This window comes from Haliotis cracherodii, unplaced genomic scaffold (assembly GCF_022045235.1).
Source record: "Haliotis cracherodii isolate W230 unplaced genomic scaffold, xgHalCrac1.p SCAF_5, whole genome shotgun sequence".
Classification (NCBI taxonomy): domain Eukaryota; kingdom Metazoa; phylum Mollusca; class Gastropoda; order Lepetellida; family Haliotidae; genus Haliotis; species Haliotis cracherodii.
In genome coordinates this window covers 40,582,998-40,605,738 of record NW_027266308.1, presented here as the reverse complement: position 1 = coordinate 40,605,738, position 22,741 = coordinate 40,582,998, and the positions used below count along the sequence as shown (strand labels likewise).

Sequence of the window (22,741 nt, the reverse complement as noted above, 5' to 3'; positions counted from 1 at the left end):
CTTCTGTAGCCATGTAGGAAAGCGAACCTCCTTCTGACTGACGTGAACGGCTCCGTTGCCTCGTGGATAGAGCGTCTTACAGGTGAGCGTCATACCGCGTCATACCAAAAGTCGTTAAAGGTGGTATTTCTTGTTACCCTGCCTGGCGTTCGACCTTAAGGAGCTAAACCAAGGAGTAGTCGTAAGTATAATTACTCGTGGGGTATCCATGTTAAACTAAGGCGTGGTATATCGGTGGGCTATCACAATATACTGGAACAGTACAAGCACATGCATAAACACGTACATGCACGCTGCTATATTAATAACTTCGATAAATATTGTATTGAGATAGTATAACAGTTGTCCCACTTGTCCATGTGCAAAGATTTATCTCACGTATTGTACTCTTGGCCATGCGGCCTTTGATACCGAATACATTTATTCTTCTTCTTCTCAATAACTTTGAACGCGACGTTAAACCCCATTTCACCTAATCTCACCTTATCTGACGAGGAAACACTACCTTGATATTGAATACTCTAACAACTTGTCATACAAGATGCTAACTTCAACATGCTAGATATAAGTTCTATTCATCAGACATTTTTTCAGTTAAATCCTGAATTTCACAAGACGCACAATTTGCGACTTTGTTGGGTTTTTTTAACAAAAGAAGGTGACTGTCCTAGTGTGAACAACCAAATTTGTGGAAATAAATTTAAACCATACGGTTACACGGATGATCAATCTTTTCATGAGTGTGGGGCATAAAGAGATGAATTGTAATTCATGAGCACTAGTTCATATTTTTCATACGAGTGGCACGATGCATGGAACCCATAATCCATTGGCATTGTTCTGAAGTGTCTGTTCTGAACTCACTTGCACATAACCCCTCTCGTCGCGTCCTCCATCGTCCATCGAACACTCATGCAAGTCGGCACTTTCAGCAAAAAATAAAAGGCTTTGTCTTTAAGATCCTCCGGTTCGAACACCATGGATTCTCCCTGTAGCGGGATCCCAGCCTTGTCGCAGGGCAGGAGCTGCACGTGCACCACAGCTTCTTCCTTCCCGTGGTAGTTGTGTAGTGTGAAGTGTTCATCTATCTCGTCACTGTAAGCCAACATCTTCAGCCACACGTGGCAACTGCAATATCATAAGCCATGACATTAGCAGTCTATCCAACAGGATACACATATCTGACTAATCCCTTGAGCTCATTGGCCATAGAGGTGGAAGAGGTATAAAGACTAAGTTAGTGAATGGGTTTAGTTTTAGCAATATATTGGCCATATCACAGAGGGATGGGGGCACCAAATACGAAATGATCACTTTGTGAGTGAGTATGGTGTTACGCCGCTTCAATAGCATTATTCCAGCAATACCGCGGCTTCACACAAGGTACCCATGTGGGAATCGAACCTGTGTCTTCAGCGTGACGAACCACGCTTTATAACTTATACAATATACGACTGTTCCCGAATAGGTTGTTTGTTTGTTTGTTGTTTAACGCCGCCCTCAGCAATATTCCAGCTATATGATGGTCTGTAAACAAACGAGTCTGGACCAGACAATCCAGTGATTGACAACATGAGCACCGATCCACGCAATTGTGATAGATGACACGCATCAACCAAATCAGCGAGCCTGACCACCCGATCCCGTTAGTCGCCCTCACGACAAGCATGAGTTGCTGAAGACCTATTCTACCCTGGATCTCAACGGGGCCCCGATTAGGTGACAGATCTGCAACAGGGGTATAAATGATTGTATATAATGGTTTGAAGGTTATTTTCCCTATCGTCATTGCGAAGCAGTGTCAGTACACGTTTTGTCTTTCATGAATTGGTTAGGGAACAACCAACTGATTAACAATGAGGACGGCCGGGATTTAGGTTTGCGGTTAGCATTTCTTTTAAATTATTTTTTTTCCAACACGAACAGGTTTTTTTTTCTCTAATGCGAAGCGTATGTAATTTGTTGAAATCAATTTCCTGAAAATGAAATGGTTGCTTCCTTCCATCGTTGAGACATCTATTCCCTGAAGTAAAACCGAATGGGTGTTGCAGCTTACCTTCCCAGAAAGATGGGTTCGACTGGGTCCCAGAAAGGATCCTGATCCTTAGAGACTGTCACTTCACCCTGATCCATAAACTGCGTGTACAGACCATTCATGATGAGCTTCCGGTGGAGAAACTTGTTTTTTGACCAGATCCAAACCTGGTTTAATAAGAGAAATTATTTCTCCACAGATATGCGAGTGTTGTTCCTCACAGAGATTTTACATGTAAAGAAAATGGGATGAGAACTGTACAATTGTATTAATAAGAGGAATCTAGCAGATCTTCTGTATGACAAACGAAAGCTTCAACGACTAGACTGTCCATTGCCCCGATTGGTATTAAGTCACCAATATACCAGCTACGTAAGGCGGCCTTCTAGTAATTGAAAGGACTGGACAGTACGATGATCAAAAACGTTGAAACTTTTTGTCGCACGGTCAACAAAGTAAAACATTTTAACACTCAAATCGTTATACAACAACAAACATACGATAACATATTGGGAGTGGGGAACACATATAGAAATTAACGTAATGTAATGTAATTCACAACTCAAAAATCAGCTTTAACTTTAAAGTCTTTATGTTAGGAGTACCCTATGGATATATTTCTTTGCTACTTACTTTTTTCGTCAGAACATTAGTAACTCGGACTATGATCTCCTTCTCCTTTGCCTTGGCCTTCGTGTCATGACTAGATTGGCTTTTTACTTCTGGCTCAAACTTTAATTTCTGTAAAATGAAAAAAAGACAGAATATTTAACAATGTATGCCTTCCCGAAGATATACTGAATGAACATGCATTGTTCCTTCGATGTAAGGGTCCAGTCACACAGGCAAATCCTCTTGGAATTTGGCTCACTTGGCACTAATGTTTGAAGGTTGTTTGTTGTTTAACGCCACACTCAGCAATATTCCAGCTACATGACGGCGGTCTGTAAATAATCGAGTCTGGGACAGACAATCCAGTGATTGACATTCTGAGCATCGATCTACGCATTTGGGATACGGTGACATGCATCAACCAAGTCAGCGAGTCCGACCACCCGATACCGTTAGTCACATCTTACAACAAACATGGGTTGCTGAAAAAAAATTCTAACCCGGATATTCACTTGTTAATTAGCGCTTAAGCTATTGTGAGTTTATGTTAAAGTATGAGAGTTAAGATGGACTTTGCGCAAAGATTGCTTTGAACATGCGGACCCGGTACAGTTCCTGTTATGAGCCTATTGATAAATCCTAATTTGCACTTCCCTTGTAATAATCAGGATTGAGAAAAGACTTCATTATATCAGCCCGACAGTGACAAGTAGTGTACTGGTTGACAATACACCGTCTTCCAGAGGCAAGGGGTTTGTTTGTTTATTTGTTGTTTAACGCCGCACCCAGCAACATTCCAGCTATATGACGGCGGTCTGTAAATAATCGAGTTGGGATCGATGACATGCATCAACCAAGTCAGCGAGCCTGACCACGTTAGTTAGTCGCCTTTTACGACAAGCATAGTCGCCTTTTACGGCAAGCATGGGTTGCTGAAGACCTATTCTACCCCGGATCTTCACGGGTCTCCAGAGGCAAGGGAGTTAACTGACTTTAAAAGTACTTTTAGAGTAAGTCAACTCCCTTGCCCCGGGAAGATGACAATACGCCTAATGAATCAACACGCCAAGGCTCGCTAAATACAATGTTTATTCCTAATGCAGGATATTTACCATCCCCAAACACACTCGCGTGATAACCTCTATATACCAACCTTATTCAGCTCTTCGCTAATGGCGTTTGCTTCTGCTATAGCCGGCATCAGATCAACATATTCTTGGTATACTACAGTGGTCACGTGATCCTCCTCTGTGTCGACGTCACGTGGCGTGTGTAATTCAACCGCAATACCTTCATGTTCGGCTAATTCCGTCATGAAGTAGTCAAAGCTGTACTTCTTCACTTGGTCCAAGTCGGATCTATTCTCTTGAAAGCCGATATACAGGAACAGGCTACTTGACCCCAGTTTAACTCTGTCCTGAAGACAAAACATATATATGTTAAGTTCATAGTTTGTCCAGACAACACGCATCTCCTTCTGTGCTTATTCTCGAGATTCCAGAGTAGAAGGCCCCGAATAACTGCTACTTGTGTTTAGAGTCAACTAAATAGGATTGGGTTGACAGGTCCTGTGACTTGGCTGATTGGTGTCATCGTCCCCTGACGGAGTGGATCGTTGCCCATACTTTCAGTCACTGGTTTTCCTGGTCCAGACTTAATTATTTAAAGGCCGCCGTGAACTTTGTCTTTATGTCATTGTTTACTGTTTAACGCCACACTCAGCAATATTCCAGCTATATGAGGGCGTACTGTAAATAATCGAGTCTGGACCAGACAATACAGTGATTGACATCATGAGCATCGATCCACGCAATCGGGATGCGATGACATGCATCAACTAAGTCAGCGAGCCAGACCACCCGATCCCGTTAGTCACCTTTTACGACAAGCATGGGTTGCTGGAGACCTATTCTACCCCGGATCACGGGTCCGCAGTGAAATGGCTGTGGGCTACGGCGTTACACAACTGTTTTAACATGCTTTCACACTGTTAATGCAATTGCATATCACAAATGTTTCCATTGAAGGAAAGCGTTGGAATAGGCATTATGTGGGACAAAAAATCGTGGAAAACTATTTACCCGTCATAATGGGCCATTACGTTGTTTCTTGAGTACATACATCTTTGATATGTGTTTAGGTGTTTTAATATGACGGATCTTGTTGACTACAGAAGCATGAATCAGACAAGTTAACCCAATCCAACATTGTCGTCTAGTTTGCTGTATATGAGGGTAGAGAAAATAGAAAGGAATGAAAAGTGGTTTTCCCATAATCACCATGTGATGTAGTTCTTGTTTCTGTTTGACCTTTGACCCGTTGATGATAACTTGTGCATGGGCATCACATGGTCTAACCCACACGGACCCGCCGTCATTCTCAACGATCGCGTGACGTTTCTGGATTCTGTGTATAAAAACAACAATCATGAAAAGATGACAAATGAAAATTTGATTTTATGTTAGTTACCTTCACAGAATGAGCAACGCCATCTACAAATTAGCTTAAAGGGGCACTGGGCTTGGACCAATCGGCAGCCCTGGCCAATTTGATTCAAGTCATTCAAAACCGACTTTGTCTGCTAGGGACATTTTAAAGATGGTAATGGTTACTTTAATTACAGGGAAACGGTGTCTCAGTTTCACGCAATGAAATTGCATTGGACCGGAACACATTAGGGCACAGTCAGTCCCTCTTTAATAGTCTCTCTTGACTAATTTACTGTTCAACCATCATTAAAATCAACTGTGAAAGAGATCCATTCACTATCCTGTTCAAAATGCTAACAGTGTTTTAGGCACTATAGATGTCCAGTTTCATTTGCAACTAAGGGACAGACCATAGTTTTATTTTGGGGGATTATATTAAAAAATAAATAAAACTAAGAGCCTTTAGGTTTATTAAGCAGTTTGCAAAAACAATTGTTTCCAACTGTCAGAAGCAAAAAAAAAATTCAAGCATTTTGGGAGCAATTGTTTTTTTACGATAAAATCCCAGGAACATCACATTTGAATAAGTGTCACGGTCTTAATATCGATCATAACAAAGTAGCTATTACCCAAGTCCTTTCAGTGCTATATTGATCTCGGGGTCTCCGGATTTACCAATTGTCATCGAGCCTGAAAAACAAATACATTTCAAATGAAAAATAGAAATATATATTTAAATATAAAGTCACACATATTAAAATGAAAACATAAGTCAACTACAAATAGTATTTATTAAAGCACAATTTTTACATAAACACTGGGTAAAAGAATACGTCACCGTCGAATAACCTGTCCTTGTTTGTTTAATTTCTAGCCACTATCACACATGGGTGTATACTTTCTTTTGCCCGGCAGCTTATGTATCACAATGTTGCAATGGGCGTCATCAAATCAGACATACACTGGGTACGCCTACATCCTATCTTCGTTAGACCTAGATGTCATCGGTATGATACAATCACGTGGTTAAAAATGAAGCTTGTATTCAAGTGAGCATGGATCTCTTCTGTGTATGAAGGGAAAGGTTAGAATCAACCACTGACCTTCCACCAGTGCGTGTTTCACCACGCCCGTCAGCTGAGGGTCTTCATTCACGTTCATGAGATAGGGATTTATTTCCCACTCATTGCGGTCAGTCCTCAGGAATTCCTTTTCCCAGTCTCGCCTGAAAACAACCATGTACCGTCATAACATGCCTGTTAGATCTGAAGTATATAAAATAGTTGACTATCACGACATATGCTACTCAATAGAATCCCCTATCCTTTCATATGGCTGTAGTTAATCTGTCATGACATGTCATGTGAAAAATTCGGGTGTTCCTATCATATTATATTAACTTGTAATAGCGAGGGTTGTTGTGCACTAACCTGGCTGCCTCCAGTCTTTGATCCCATGACTGCTGCATTTCCGACATCTTCCGCTGGTTCTCCTGCAGCTGCTGTTCCAGGAGGTTCGTGTCCGCTACAACAGTGAGTGAGTGAGTTGGGTTTAACGCTGTGTTTAACAGTATATCGCAGGGTGTCTGTTTGATGTGGGAGGAAAGCCCGAAGTGATGCAGGTCTCAGACGTTTACAACTTCGGTGAAACCCACGAGCACGGGTATGGTGCCGACAAACCTAGATATACAATCGGGGCGAAACGGGATTCGAACCCGCAATCATAGGTTTCTGGCGTGCCCAGGGGACGCAACTCTGTACAGCGCCCCTCGGCTCCAACATATCACAGCTATCCACTGACCACACTACCACTACACCCAGTGCACGTTCAGACGCAGCCACTGACCATACTACCACTACACCCAGTGCACGTACAGATGCAGCCTCTGACCATACTACCACTACACCCAGTGCACGTACAGATGCAGCCTCTGACCATACTACCATTACACCCAGTACACGTACGGACGCAGCTACTGACCACACTATCCCGACACCCAGTGCACGTACAGACGCAGCCTCTGACCATACTACCACTACACCCAGTACACGTACGGACGCAGCTACTGACCACACTATCACTACACCCAGTGCACGTACAGATGCAGCCACTGACCACACTACCACTACACCCAGTGCACGTACAGATGCAGCCACTGACCACACTATCACTACACCCAGTGCACGTACAGATGCAGCTACTGACCACACTATCACTACACCCAGTGCACGTTCAGAGGCAGCCACTGTCCACACTACCACTACACCCAGTGCACGTACAGATGCAGCCACTGACCACACTATCACTACACCCAGTGCACGCCCAGAGGCAGCTACTGACCACACTATCACTACACCTAGTGCACGTTCAGAGGCAGCCACTGACCACACTTCCACTACACCCAGTGCACGTAAAGCCGCAGCTACTGGCCACACTATCACTACACAGTTCACGTCCAGACGCAGCCTCTGACCACACTACCACTACACCCAGTGCACGTACAGACGCAGCTACTGACTACACTATCCCGACACCTAGTGCACATACAGACGCAGCCACTGACCACACTACCACTACACCCAGTGCACATAAAGCCGCAGCTACTGACCACACTATCACTACACACAGTTCACGTACAGACGCAGCTACAGACCACACTATCCCGACACCTAGTGCACATACAGACGCAGCCTCTGACCACACTATTACTACACACAGTTCACGTCCAGACGCAGCCTCTGACCACACTACCACTACACCCAGTGCACGTACAGACGCAGCTACTGACCACACTATCACTACACCCAGTGCACGTACAGACGCAGCCTCTGACCACACTATCACTACACCCAGTGCACGTACAGACGCAGCTACTGACCACACTATCACTACACCCAGTGCACATACAGACGCAGCTACTGACCACACTATCACTACACACAGTGCACGTACAGACGCAGTCACTGACCACACTATCACTACACCCAGTGCACGTCCAGACGCAGCTACTGACCACACTGTCACTACACCCAGTTCACGTACAGACGCAGCTACTGACCACACTATCCCGACATCCAGTTCACGTACAGACGCAGCTACTGACCACACTATCCCGACACCTAGTGCACATACAGACGCAGCCTCTGACCACACTATCACTACACACAGTTCACGTCCAGACGCAGCCTCTGACCACACTACCACTACACCCAGTGCACGTACAGACGCAGCTACTGACCACACTATCACTACACCCAGTGCACGTACAGACGCAGCCTCTGACCACACTATCACTACACCCAGTGCACGTACAGACGCAGCTACTGACCACACTACCACTACACCCAGTTCACGTACAGACGCAGCTACTGACCACACTATCACTACACCCAGTGCACGTACAGACGCAGCTACTGACCACACTATCACTACACCCAGTGCACGTACAGACGCAGCTACTGACCACACTATCACTACACCCATTTTACGTACAGACGCAGCTACTGACCACACTATCACTACACCCAGTGCACGTACAGACGCAGCTACTGACCACACTATCACTACACCCAGTGCACGCACAGACGCAGCTCCTGACCACACTACCACTACATTCATTACATGCATTGGTGCAGAACACGGACAGACACTGATCACACACTGTACCTACACCAAGTACATTGGTATATATACAGACGTATATACAATATTTTTATATATTGTATATACGTCTTTGGTAGATACAACTTCTGACCACACACTATAACTGCATTCAGTTCACGGATCGACACTTTTGAAAATGCAGCCATGTTCTGACTGACTTCTTTTGTTCACGACATGTGTCTTAATTCCTGATTGACGTCAAGTGTTGGCAATAATACTTGTTCAGTTAATGGTAAATTGCTTTTAAAGTACATTTGCAGGTTGTCCCCTGTGATTTCGACAGTCACAACGATCCTTTCCTTTGTTGGTAAATGAATGAGGGACAAACTCAGACACAAAATCCATAGTTCGTTGTTTACTACAACCTCGTGGACGCACAACAAAAGAACTGGGACTTAGATCTGCATGCTGCTCATATATTAGTAACACAGCGGGCGTTTTACGTTGTGTTTATATATAATGATAGAGAATAGACTTTACATTCTGACCTAAATTTCATATTTCCAGCACCTATTTTGACACCTCACTGAAACGTTTTAAGTTCTTAGCATTAACTTTATTACATTATACTGTTATTATATAACATTACGCTATTTTGCCTTTTACGTCAAATGGAATCTGTTTCGTGATATTCAGGTTATAGACAGGTTATTCTCTGGCGTTGTCGTGTTATATTCAGTTATATCACGTTACGTTAGCTCAATGTGAGATGAATACTCAGAGTGACCTTTACCACTTTGACGAAAGTTGGAGCTGACAAACCCAGGATCAGAGATTATCTGGAAGTCAAACTAACAGCGGACTAAAGCACGGCTAATTCTGCACAACCTCCTCAGCGTTAGAAATTGGCACTAGTCCTGTAGTCCTCTCCAAACTGCCCAATAGTTGAGGTATCATAAGGATTAGTAGAAATTTGGAAATTTGGGGGGGTGTGTGTTGCAAAATGTTATCATTATAAGGACAAGTGGACTAAAAACGTTAGTGTCTACAGCTGCAGTCCTTATAGTGAGGAAATGATACTGGTAAATGTATCACCATATGTATGTACTCTATCAAACGTATGAAATACCTCCAGGTTTAGCCCCCTTGCCCCCCAACAAGGCCATAAGCTTGGCGTTCTCTTCCTTCAGTTCACGTATGAGGCGGTCGGTGGGACTCTCGTTGACAACAGCTTTGTTCTGGATCTTCTTGGCTCTATTAAATGAGTAATGTTAAAAAAAGAGATTGTAAGAACTAAATGTGTTATCAATTTTGTGTGCGTTTATAAAAAACTTATTCTCATCCTCAAGTAGTTAATTGACTTGTGGTGCAGCTAAGTTATTGCCTTAGGCGCAAACAAAATTCACTGGAACAAAACGTATTTTGGATTCAGAGTCACGTATCATACTATAGTGTCTCACCTATCTGCATATCTAAGTGTGGACAAGGTTTCGTCATAGTTGATATCCGCTGGACTGAGTGCAGCGATCTGAAAGTGAAACCAGAATTAAGCAGCTAGCCTCGTGTGTTAGTCAACCACTCACACCTTCAGGTAACTATATGCATAATGAATGGGAGAAGCGAGTACGAACACACAAACCAGCGTGCACACACACACACACACACACACACACACACACACACACACACACACACACACACACACACACACACACACACACACACACTTCATCAGCGCGGAACCTATGTCATTCGTAAAAGATGACGACTGAAAATGTGGGGAAAAGAATTTTAGTCATGTTTATAGTTTTACTTCTTGAGACGTTAAGCGCTTGAACTATTTGTTGAATACAGTCAGAACTTTTACTAATTAGTCAAGTAGAGCATGTGTGTTAAGTTGACAAAGTTAAAATGTATATGAACGTGCATACGAATTTGACTTAATCAGCCATATCTCACACGTGGTGTCTTCTGTTCGATGAATTACACTGATTATTTCAACAATATATAGTGAATGTTCTTAAACATTAATAGCCTCATTTGGGTTTTATTCATACCAGGACACACAGATACCTGAGACAACCTCCGTTGTCTACAGGATATAATATTATACTTATTTATCAAATGTACGTAAAGTTTTTCTTCGATGTTGTAACTGTTTCGCAAGGCCATGTTGGGAATCGAACCTCTGTCTCACTGACGAGACAGCCTCCGTGGTCTAGTGGAGAGAGAATCTGCTCGGAGAGCGGAAGACGGTTGGTTTGATGCCCGGCTTTGTGATACCCATAGGTATTTAAATATGCTACTATGCCTGGCGCTCAGCATTGCGCCAATAAAACAGTTGATGTTTGGCTCGGAGTCATTATACTGTGTCTGAGTACAATATCCATGTTAAACTGTATAATATGTCATTGGGCTAGCTCTGTAAACCGGCATTAATCCGGGCAAATACACACACCTGTGACGAACGCACGCAAGTACGTACGCACACACGCACACACATTCATGTACTTGTACATCTTGAACGCGACGTTAAATCCCATTTCACCTCACCCCACCTTTAAAAAACAGGCACCTTAACAGACGTTTGTCCATGTATACTGACCATAATCGTCCTGCTGTTACCCCCGAGCGCCGACTGCAGCAACTTGGTCAGGACGGAATCTCTGTAGGGGACCATGACTTTCTTCTTGCCCATGGCCTGGTCAGCGAGGGCACTGCAAGGAACAATCGTAGGTAATATATACTTTAACCATTCTGCAGGAGGGACATTATACTTCTAAAGATATATGATAAACTATACTTTACCTTTACACATTATAGAACCTTCAACGGATGTAAGGATGATGTTAAATTAACATGATACTATGTTCAACGTCTTGCTGATCATATCCCGTCTAGATAGAGTCATAGTGATAAGTGTTTTTGTCAGCCTGAGAAAACTATCATCAATCTGATACATGTATACAATAAGGTTTAAATTGCCAATAAGGGGTATGGGCCACTTGAGTCATTAATGTTGCTCGAGGTCCCAACTGATCCGTCCTTGTGTCACATTAAACCTTGGCATGGTCGCAGTGTGTCCTGACGCTGGGTGTATAAGTAATAACCTACACTTTGGGGGAATCAGTAATATCTCTGTAGAAATGCTGTAATGCCCCTTTTCCTTAAATACATTACAGAATAAGTGATTAAATTGAGTCGGACTATATCGTGTGATGCTGAGGTAAGATACAGAGTTAAAAACATGTGTAGACGTAGAGTTGGTTAAGACGCTTCATATCCTAAAGAATTGTAATTGCACGTCAACGTTACGTCAATACCATTAATGTTTGGAACAAATCAGGAAGCATCTGTGATATTGATATACTACTCAAAAGAAGTCAAAGAACATCAGACTTTTCTTATGACTCTTGATCATCTATCATGGCTTTTGTCATGGCTACATATATATCAATGTACAAGTTCCTGTCACACTTTCAGAAAAGCTGGCGAGACTAGAAAAGCTACTTCATCGCATAAACCTAGAAAAGATTGTTTTAGAAAGTGGGAAAGTTGGATGCCGCTTTAAGCAGAAGTAAAGCGACGTAATGTCGGTGGACATTGATCGAGACGTTCAAGTGTTCAACTCAAATTAGATTAAGTGAGACAGTGACTTGACAAATGACCACTCAGGTGCACGGTGCAGCTGGAGAATGTACCTGATAACATTGCCAAGCGACGATAAGCTCTGGTTTATGGCTGAGCCTTCCTTCAGGCGATCACCCGTTGCCCCCGTGGAGTTGGCTCTCTCGCTGCCCGCCAGGTCTACAAGATTGATTTCACTGCTCTTTGTCGTGCTTTGACCCATTGCGTTTGGAAATACCTGCAGAGGGAATGTTAAATAGATTTCTATAGACCATGAGGTGGTTGATCTTAAAACAATCATGGTAACAGTTAACTGATTAAATGTAAAAACAGTCTACCTGTTTGTTTCCGTTTAAAGGTTCAATAGAGCAGCTGATCTTTGAAAAAGTGAAATTATGTAGCTTATAGTAGAATTGACTGAGAGAAGATTTTGATATTTTCTACCCCTCCCTTTTAAAAAGGCACGATTTGCCCTTATAGCGATACTTAAGTATAAATATATCTACGCATCAGAATACTGAGTACACGGTATGTGTAGTGGTTGTGTTTATTGCCAGTGATACACACTGCTAGTCATATATACTACTCAAAAACGTTTAATGATTTCACGATTCTTTCACATCACTATTGTTAATCTGTCATGGCATGTGAGTGAGTGAGTGAGTATGGTTTAACGCCGCTTTTAGCAATATTCCAGCAATATCACGGCGGGGGACACCAGAAATGGGCTTCACACATTGTACCCATGTCGGGAATCGAACCCGGGTCTTCGGCGTGACGAGCGAACGCTTTAACCACTAGGCTACCCGACCGCCCTGTCATGGCATGTAAGAATCGAATGATGACCGACGCACTATAGTAATATGAAAGAATTGGGTGGCATGACAGATGTACTATAGTAATATGAAAGAATTGGGTGGCATGACAGATGTACTATAGTAATATGAAAGAATTGGGTGGCATGACAGATGTACTATTGAATATGAAAGAATTGGGTGGCATGACAGATGTACTATAGTAATATGAAAGAATTGGGTGGCATGACAGATGTACTATTGAATATGAAAGAATTGGGTGGCATGACAGATGTACTATAGTAATATGAAAGAATTGGGTTCCATGACAGATGTACTATTGAATATGAAAGAATTGGGTGGCATGACAGATGTACTATAGTAATATGAAAGAATTGGGTGGCATGACAGTTGTACTATAGTAATATGAAAGAATTGGGTGGCATGACAGATGTACTATAGTAATATGAAAGAATTGGGTTCCATGACAGATGTACTATAGTAATATGAAAGAATTGGGTGGCATGACAGATGTACTATAGTAATATGAAAGAATTGGGTGGCATGACAGTTGTACTATAGTAATATGAAAGAATTGGGTGGCATGACAGATGTACTATAGTAATATGAAAGAATTGGGTTCCATGACAGATGTACTATTGAATATGAAAGAATTGGGTGGCATGACAGATGTACTATAGTAATATGTAAGAATCGGGAGGTTCTTAATGTATTTTGAGTAGTATATGTAAGGGGTGGATAAAGCTATAAGAAACTACCAAACGTAGCACTGGCCTGCCGCGCAGCTCATGGCATCGAAACATATATAATGTAAGATAGCACTGCTGATACTGTCTCAATTGCTGAATGTATTGATTGATAATGGCCATAATTCTATTGACAGTATATAAGGTATAATACTCAAATTACCACAACTCATACCACAACAATACATTTAGCTTGATGTATTCGTTAGTTGTTGGATTTAAAACGAAATTTTGAGTCACGGTTAACGTCTGAATAAAAATTAATTGCATCAAAATAAAAATCTTTCTGAAACATTATGACACACATATACTACAGAGCATAATCCCCAGATTCTCTCGAACTAAGAGGTATCTACATTAATACACGTGCGTCTGTGTGGATTCTCTCATCTAATCTAGTAAACTCCTATCATGGTGCAATTCACTATTTCAAGTCCATTACTGGATGTAATTTAATTTCTTTCGAATAAAAACAACCCCTGACAGTTATTAAAAACCCGGATGATATATTGCAATGTGATCGTGAGTTTAAGATATGTTGTTTTTTTTTAAAGCTGATTCTGGTCTGCCAGTTACGCAAGTGAGCTAGCGTGGCGCCACACTAAACAGACGATGTGTATTCTTACATTAGCATAACGCACATAAAAATATGTTCAGACCTAAGAAGTTTGCATTTTGTATTACATATCGCCTGACAAGTCAATATTGACTCAAAGTGTAAGATTAATCGTATTAAGGTAGACTCTTGCCAAAGCGTTTGACGTCTGATGAAATGTCTATATTTACATACATGTAAGGTGAACTTGAAAATATAATTAATCTCCGACTCTGATAATGTCTGCTGTCGTATTACACCACCGCATTCAATGTTCCATTTGTAATGGAATTTAGAGAGTCAAATGTCATATTTATTAATCAAAGGCAATTTTGATAAGGGTACAGTTTTGCTGTGAATTGGGTTACAAGACATATCAACCATCGTCTAATAGAAAGTGTATATGTATATATATATTGTAATAATTAAATAAGTGGAAGTGGAGTAAGAATGAGCTCAGTTTTAATTCGCTTGAGCTCTAAACTCTCGTATGAGTCTTATCAGGCCAACTGTACTGTAACTTTACTGCTCTCCCCCCCCAACCCCCCCCCCCCCCCCCTCTCTCTCTCTCTCTCTCTCTCTCTCTATTTATATATATATTCACAATGTCATTTAGATAGTGGTCAAATGTAACAAATGTTATATTTGGGAGAGCACGTTAAGTGCTTCATAAAGAAAAGAATGGTATTGGCCTGCGGTTAATGCTATAAAGTTTTAGCTGACCGAATATCTTGACTGCATGTACTCCGTGAAATTTGTTTTAGAGACTTGTGATTTGTGCTGATTTATTTCATTTTGTATTCCAACTTTCATAAATTAAAACGCCTCTAAAATTCAAGAAGCTAAGAAAATACCTTGACAGGATCAATAAAGTTACACGTGAACCCTAGCCAAGCTAATCCTCTCTGTTTCAGTTAACCTCCTGTTCACTGGCAACATGTGTCTGAATAGTGACATGTCTGATAAATGAGAGGGAACCACTTCCATGGATCGTGTCAAGAACCATTCCTTTGATGCGTCATGAACATTTGCTCCTAATCTGTCTTTTTTATGATAGTCTGCACACGTTCCTTTGCATGCACAACGACACTCAGATAGGCGAGTGAGTGAGTGAGTGAGTTTGGTTTTACGCCGCTTTCACCACTAGGCTACCCGAACGCCCCCTCAGATCAGATAGGCGAATAAATACCACAAGGCAATAACGCGTTCGTGCTGCTACATGCGAAATCAAAGGATTCCATATCTATTTGTTATTTAACACCGCAGTCTGCAATATAACAACTATAAGACAGTGATCTTCAAATAATTGATTCTGGACCAGACAATGCAATGACTGACATCATGAGCATCAATCTATACAATTGGGATACGATGACAAGCATCAACCAAGTCAGCGACCCTGATCACCTGATCCCGTTTGTCACCTCCTAATACAAGTAAGGGTTGCTGAAAACCAATTCTAACCCGGATCGTCACGGTTTGCAAATCAGTGGTGTAATAATTAGTAACTAAATACCAAAATGGTATCTGCGTCATAATCAGCACGAATTATATTTGTGTGGAAGCGTCTACATGTATAGAGTTGGCAAAAGTAAGGCTGGAGGAAGGTTGTCATGGAAATACAGCACAAAGACACTGCAAGCTTCCATGAAACAATTGAGTGAGTGAGTTGGGTTTAACGCCGCTTTTAACAGTATTCCAGTTATATCACGGCGTGTCAGCTTAATGTGGGAGGAAAGCCCGAAGTGATGCAGGTCTCAGACGTTTACCACTTCGGTGAAACCCACGAGCACGGGTATGGTGCTGACAAATCTAGAAACATAATTGGGGCGAACCGGGATTCGAACCCACAATCATAGGTTTCTGGCGTGCCACCCGTGCCCCCTCCATGAAACAAGGTCCAAGCACCAGCAACTAACCCGATCCTCACAAGGTCCTTATCTATATAGTTCCACTAATCACACCTACCTGTTCAAACTTGATGGTGATAACCATATGAGACCTGCTGCTGGTGGCGTTCATGTTGGTTGAGGCGGTGGTTCTGTTGTACGTGCCCTGTTCCATGAGTTTCTCTATCTGCTTGTAGTTCTTCACTGGAACTAGCTGGAACACGTGATGAAGCCTTGTATAAGAGACTGCAAGCGGGGCGGTCGACGTATCCAAGTCTATATGTATGAATGATTTATATATGAAAATAAGTATACAAATATTATATTAGTATTATACATACCTTGAGTCCCTCCACATAAAAGCCAATTTTGGGATTCAGTCTGACTTTGAGTCCGCCAATCTGCTGTTTCCCCTTGGCAAGAAGGTCGCGCACCTGTTCGTTGTAAATCTCCAACATACTAAATGACACCTGTAAAACAAAAGACACTACTGTTATATACCTACGTGCATAGTAAACTATCTTTTTGTTATTAACTTAGTCGTTTCAAGGACGTATTGCTTACGATTTTGTATTTCCAATAAAAAGGCTTATAAAGAATAATTTACCAGTTGTGTTTCCTTAATCTGATTGCTAGTCCATTGCGACAATGTCAAAAGAGGGAACCTCATATATATGATCCGTCATGCTTAATAATATAAGGACGTACCCTAAGTTGTTTTTCGTTGTCTTCATTGTCATCTATAGCCTTGAACAGCTCGCCACACGTAATGGGGACGATGCCCTTGTTGGCGTTGTAGCCGATCATTGAGTAGCTCTTCCCAGAACCTGTCTGCCCGTAGGCAAAGAGGGCAGCGTTGTAACCCTGCCATGCGTTGTCCAGCACCCCCTGGCCGAGGTCTTCAAATACTCGTCTCTAAACACAAACGTCATGAGAATATAATGCTCGCCTGATAGTCCGTAGCTACTAAAGGATCCAAAGGGCTAGTTGAGTGTTGATGGCCATCTTGGCGTGTTCTATCTCACAGAAAACAATACTAGCCTAATATTTTGTGCTTTCAGTTGCTTGTGATTCACACCTTTCTGTATCTACGGAGTATTTTTCACACCATGGATATAAACCTCAATAGAGGCACGATACAAATTCGTTAGGACCGGTTTATGTTGACTGAGGATAGTAAATGTTCCTGACTAGCAGCTCGAGTTACAATTGAAGGTTTTGTGTTGACAAAGAACAGCGTAATTAAATAGCTTTTCTGGGTAGTCTTTATGGATTGTGCGTAGCATAGTTTCGGCAACTGACATTATACTTTGCATATTCAGTAATCGGTATTTGATAGCAATTGACTGAATATATGAATCGTATGTAAGATGTATTCATTTGCATAGTAATTATTCACCATCAATTATTACACTGGCTAACTTGGAATGTAGGACCTGGGCGCCGTTGTACAAAGCGATCTTAGTGCTAAGGTGATCGTAACACCCATACATTAACATAGACTTACGACAGTCGTAGCGCTAAGGTCGTTTTGTACAACGGCACCCTGACCATATAACAAATAGGACGCGATTACTTGTACGAGGGATATCATGATATTTGCACAATGTAAGATATTTCAAGCAACAGAAAGTTTCGATATTATCGCCTATCTATTTACCAGATGACAGTTCTACACGTAGTGATACTCTAAGTTTGAAAACAGTACTAAACGAAGATAAATTTTACCAATTATAAGTGTGATCCAATTACCAACGCATACTCGTGCCTGAGACACAAATCATTACAATGTCTTGTGTTGAGAAAATAGTTTAATATGCTCTTAAAATACGTATCGCGATGAATAGATATAGCGATGGATCGTGATACTCCTCTTAACCATGGTTTGGTGTATTCCTTGTGCGTGCGTGCGTGCGTGCGTGCGTGCGTGTGTGCGTGCGTGCGTATGATTCAACGTTATGTCAATACCATTTATGTTTGGAACAAATGAGAAAGTAAATGTGACATTGATGTACTCCTCAAAAGGAGTCCAAAAGTACATCGGATATAAGCTGTGAACTCTGACCTGGTCAGCATAGCTTGATTCAGGCGACTCTCTCTCATATATTCCCTCCTCGTCTTCCGTGAAGCTGTCGTGGGACCAGTAGGATTGGTCGAATGCGAACGACTTCACCTCGCCATTGGCTGGGTTGGTGAGGCGGGTTGTCTTGCCGTCCATAGAAACGATACATTTTGATCCTGCATTTTTCTCTCTCTGAAATAAAATGTATGTGTAGCAATACTGGATACTTTTCAAATCAGTACTGTATCTCTTAGATACTGACAATGGTGACAATAACGATAGTGATATGAAAGAATTGGGTGTTCTTTACCTTCTTTTGAGTAAGTAATGATAAGAATTTATGGATGAACAACTTCTTTATTAAAATTAAGAGCGACGTTTCGGTGTAGGTTCTAACACCGTTAACAAACCCCTAATAGAACCTACACCGAAACGTCGCTCTTAATTTTAATAAAGAAGTTGTTCATCCATAAATTCTTATCATTACTTACGAGGTACTCCAACTTCTAAATGCCTATCAAAGAAGTTATTTTGAGTAGTATACATCAATGGTGACTAAAAACTGTGTAACAAAGTAGTTCCCGCACTATTGCAGGGCTTCGTTGCGTCCCGCTAACACCGGGTACCATAGACTTCATTAATACATGACGTTGAATCCGGTTAAAGCGGTCGCTCGTCACACCGAAGGCCCAATGTTCGGTTCCCCATATGGGAACAACGTGTGATATCCATTTCTGGGCCTTGCTACACAAAGGGATATCAGCCCTAAGATGATCATAACTCCCATACTTTAACAAAGGCTGATGATAGTCGTAACACAAAGATTGCTTCGTGGAACGGGTATCCGCCTACGGCATATTGCTGGAATATTGCTAAAAGCGGAGTAAAACCCAAATTAAAATTAATCAGTAGTTTGTCTGGTCCAGACTCGATTATTTACAGGCCGCCGCCATACAGCTGGAACATAGCCTTGGTGACGTTAAATAACAAACAAAGAAACATCTCTTGAATAGATTAATCTAATAATGAATCCCCAAAAGCCGCATTAGAGTACCTCTTGTACGCAACATCAGATAGTGTCCATGTCACAGAAATATGTCCCCTCAGGTGAATAATGCACCTCAAAGTGACAGTTGTAACGCATTTGGGTGAATTCAGTAACACGATTATAGGTCTAAATTTAACAATGATGAATGTTACTAGTCGTATGGAAATTTCTCACAATCACAAAATGTGATAATATATGGTACTTAAACATTATTGAATGCAAGAGGCTGAAGCTCTAAAAACAACAGTTAAGTAAAACATGTTTTGTCTATGCTTCGTAGCCGTGCATGTTTCGTCAATGCAATTTAAAATACAATTGGTGAGTATAAGCATTACCACTAGTATATCGCCACATATACGTGAATGTGATTTATTTGTTTGAATGTAACGAGGTAACACTGGAGTGCAGTTGTGTCAATAAGTCTTCATGTGAATGATTTATAGCAGGACAAATCACCGAAATTAATTTTAACTTCCCTTTCATGTCCATTTCAAGTTGTAGGTTTGTGTTGATACGTTAAGACACCACAAAAGAATTCATGACTTAATCCAACTTGGTGCAGGAATTGTATGACAATGTACAAGAAAACAGAAACTGCGTGTATGATAGATAGCATAGTTAATTACACAAATACAGTAAACCACGGTTATAACAAACACAAAGGGACCACTAATATTAGTTCGTAATAACCGTTGTTCGTTATAAGCATATATACGTCAAATGGCCGGGACTAAAAAATAAGTTCGTTATATCCGTCAGATCGTTATTAGCGTGTTCGTTATAAACGTAGTTTATTGTAGTTACAGTTATGTAATTAACTATGCGTTTTAGCAGTGCATGCGTCTGCAATACTATTCAAATAAATTCGTTTTACTTAGTAATAAATATGGGTTTGTCTAGCAAGCAGCCCGGATCCCATCTGCAACACTTTAAACTCGGGAACTAGGATATTTAACGACAGACAAAATCTGTCCCCGACACCTAGTCGGATATATTTTTTCCTGGGTTTCACCTACAAACATGGATAAGGTAACATTATTCAAACTTGGCGAAAATGAGATATGAGTCCCAACAACTGCCAAACAGCATTGACTTTGATAAGGAATAACAGCTTCAGGTGGGAGGAATGTGGGTGAGTGAGTTGTGTTAACGCCACTTTTAACATTATTTCACTTATATAACGGCGAGTCAGCTTAATGTGGGAGAAAAGCCCGAAGTAATGGAGGTCTTTTACGTTTACCACTTTGGTGAAACCCACAATCAAAGGTTTCCAGCGTGCCCATGGGACTCTGCAGAGCGAATTGCGGCTCCTAAGACGACTGGGCCGCGGCGTGCCCCCTTTTGGGAGGAAAGCACGAAGTGGTGAAGATGTTATACTCTTACCAACTTTTGTGACAAACCTAGAAACACAATCAGAGAGAATCTGGAATTCGAACCCACGATCATAGGTTTCTGTCACACCCAAGGGACGCAAATCAGCAGAGTGCTCCTATGACGAGACAGAACCCGGTTCTGTCAACGCAGATGTTTGCACCAGAAATAGGGGTTATAAGTCACTGACTGAACAGAACACAACTCTTTTGTCTTGAAAGGCCATCCAACTGACTTGTCCTTTGACTTGTCAGCCTTAAATCTCATCCGAGGAGAGACTAAACACAACAGGTACGGCATATATTGTACACCTTGTCACGCCAGACACGTTCATACGAGTACTAACGCTGTGGCAGCCGTTTTGCCTACTAGGGTACTTGTATGTATATCAATATGTCTCATTCTCTGGTAATCCTTGGGCGGTGGGGTAACCTAGTGGTTAACACGTTCGCTCGATTCCCACATGACCTTTGGTAAGCACAATGTGTGAGGCCTATCTCTGGTGTAACCACCGTGATATTGCTGGAATATTGCTAATGGCGGACGTAAATCCATGCTCACTCACTCACGTACCCCTGGTCCCCCAACTCAGTATTTGCTGTTTTGAATCTTGAGAATCAACATAATATGCACGACACTGTACAAATGCCATTGAAATCTCCCATGCGATTCAATTAACGTGAAATGTATCCATTTGATACCATTAATCCTTTGTTACCAGCGTGAAAAACAGTGCCGCATGCCTTCAGGTATTGACTTACGTGGACAACAGCTCTATTGAAACAGTAACCATCAGACCGTGATCAGAATACAGATAACAATAACATATACTGCTGTAAGGTACGTTGACCGGTAGACAAGTGGAGCGATGACATTGTTATCCATACAAGATTTAGGGACGGTCGGGTATCCTAGTGGTTACAGCGTTCGCTCGTCACGCCGAAAACCCGGGTTCGATTCCCGACATGGGTACAATGTGTGAAGCCCATTTCTGGTATCCCCCGCCGTGATATTGCTGACATATTGCTAAAAGTGGCGTAAAATGAAACTCACTCACTCACTCCCCATACAAGGTTGTCACTGCGTAATCTTTGTCCGTTAGCTCCCCTTTGAATAAGTTTATTCACGGAAGTGCTAGACAGCATAACCATAGTACAATTTTCACATTTTCATACGGTAAGAGTACATTGTAACCCCGATATTCCAGAACACAATAATCCGTACACTCCGCTTTTCGGAAGATTTTGTAAGTGACATTTACATTAATACGTAGGGAATAATTCTGTGACAATGATTCTTTAATCCGGACATTTGTTAAACCGGACGAATTCAGTGGGAAAGGAACCGTCCGGATTAAAGGGGTTCCAATGTACTTTGTTTTTAACAGAGCATGGTGAACATAGAGCGAGTAGATTCGCACATTTGCTAAACTTCACTGTCCATACGAAATGCAGATAAGAAATACAAGGTACAAACATACCGCTTGACAGTTGAAAAAATACCGCACACGGTCTTAGTTGAGCGGGTTATAGTGTTGAGATAAGGCATCTAGAGTCTGTATTTACCTGACATATCACATTATATACGCGGCCCGGTTGTTCTTTCAAGGAAGACTGAGGTCTGACTGATTATGAGGTCGATCCGCACCTCTTACAATACAATACGTGATTATGAGGTGATTCGTGACAACCTACATTGTTGGCTGTTTAAAGATTACCATTAGCATGTAAACATCATAATATACCAGATATATTTATACAGTTTTATTGGCGGTCTTGTTTTAATAATGTAACGTATTTTCAATGCTTCCGGTTGCCAAGGGACAATCCAATCAATGTAATCCTAAGAAAAATATATGACCTTCCATTTTTTAGCAAAACGGGCAAATAGTTCTAAAACATAGCCCATC

General features: G+C 41.6%; 1 protein-coding gene across 2 annotated transcripts in view; it reads right to left on the bottom strand.

The window, feature by feature from the left end:
* The window catches only part of LOC139442614 (kinesin-like protein KIF28P), a 38,501-nt gene that overhangs the window by 5,292 nt on the left and 10,468 nt on the right, over positions 1-22,741 (bottom strand). For both annotated transcript variants that reach the window (XM_071223470.1, XM_071223471.1), the window contains exons 2-17: positions 18,417-18,605; positions 17,060-17,266; positions 16,693-16,821; positions 16,431-16,565; positions 12,381-12,544; positions 11,285-11,396; positions 10,140-10,207; positions 9,809-9,933; positions 6,507-6,600; positions 6,180-6,301; positions 5,706-5,766; positions 4,927-5,053; positions 3,801-4,064; positions 2,669-2,776; positions 2,057-2,202; positions 865-1,128 (exon numbers count right to left, since the gene is read on the bottom strand). In XM_071223470.1, the coding sequence (XP_071079571.1) occupies positions 865-1,128; positions 2,057-2,202; positions 2,669-2,776; positions 3,801-4,064; positions 4,927-5,053; positions 5,706-5,766; positions 6,180-6,301; positions 6,507-6,600; positions 9,809-9,933; positions 10,140-10,207; positions 11,285-11,396; positions 12,381-12,544; positions 16,431-16,565; positions 16,693-16,821; positions 17,060-17,266; positions 18,417-18,605 (2,315 nt within the window). The remainder of the gene's footprint in view (positions 1-864; positions 1,129-2,056; positions 2,203-2,668; positions 2,777-3,800; positions 4,065-4,926; positions 5,054-5,705; positions 5,767-6,179; positions 6,302-6,506; positions 6,601-9,808; positions 9,934-10,139; positions 10,208-11,284; positions 11,397-12,380; positions 12,545-16,430; positions 16,566-16,692; positions 16,822-17,059; positions 17,267-18,416; positions 18,606-22,741) is intronic.